General features: G+C 21.9%; 1 protein-coding gene across 1 annotated transcript in view; it reads left to right on the top strand.

The window, feature by feature from the left end:
• LOC106754015 overlaps window positions 1-204 on the top strand; it is a 1636-nt gene extending 1432 nt beyond the window's left edge. Inside the window, exon 4 of the mRNA XM_014635950.2 lies at window positions 14-204. Coding sequence (XP_014491436.1) covers window positions 14-137 — 124 coding nt within the window. The 3' untranslated portion in view covers window positions 138-204. The remainder of the gene's footprint in view (window positions 1-13) is intronic.
• The last annotated feature ends 663 nt before the right edge of the window (window positions 205-867 follow it).

The following is an 867-nucleotide window of genomic DNA, read 5'->3' as shown; positions in this document are numbered from 1 at the left end:
GATTGTTTAAAAGGATCTCCTACGATGATTGCTTGGTCAATGGAGGGAACCCTTTAACCCCTGGCCAGATAATCAGAATCACATATTCTAATACTTTCATGTACCCTTTAGCTTTCAAGTCTGCAAAATTTTGCTGATGAATCCAAATACAAGGTAGAATAAGTAGAAGACTTCTACAAATGATAACCAACCAACCCATGAGTTTACCACCTTCTATTTCTGTGGCTGTAGCTGCATGTTGCATGGAATACTCTAAAATAATTGTGGTATTATTATTAATGTGTGTTTGTGATTGAAGGGCTTTTGCACCAATAGGCAAATTTGCCTACGATATTACGAAAATTAGCAAATTCAAAGTCAATACGAATTTGTGGGGATAATAACTTTAAGATATAATAATTATCAAATAATTTTTAACAGAAAAAAAATGAAGTCGTATGGAGTTAACAACTTTTCTTATTAAAGTTGTGCACTCTCTCACGTTTTAACATTATTTATTTTTTTATTTTTTTATTAATTAAAAGTATTTATGTTTTAAAATATGTTTAAAATAATTAAAATTATAAATAATTAATAACTAAACTTTTTAATATTATTAAATAAATAATTTTCATATTCTAATTATTTTTGTAATTAAATTAAATTTTTTATAAAATAATTTTGATTAAATAATTCATAAATATTGTAATTATGTTATTAAAAATTGAAAAAGGATTATATTTCATTACAAGTTTTTTTAATTTTTGTTATTATAGAATATTTTTTTTGGAAATTATAATTAATTAATAACATTTTTTCATTATAAACTATTTAATTAATAAAAATATTAAATATAAACTATTTAAATTAATAAAAAACAAAATAATT

The sequence above is a fragment of the Vigna radiata genome, unplaced genomic scaffold (assembly GCF_000741045.1).
Source record: "Vigna radiata var. radiata cultivar VC1973A unplaced genomic scaffold, Vradiata_ver6 scaffold_83, whole genome shotgun sequence".
Taxonomy (NCBI): domain Eukaryota; kingdom Viridiplantae; phylum Streptophyta; class Magnoliopsida; order Fabales; family Fabaceae; genus Vigna; species Vigna radiata.
Note: the sequence above shows the minus strand (reverse complement) of the source record. Positions and strands in the feature narration are given on the sequence as shown.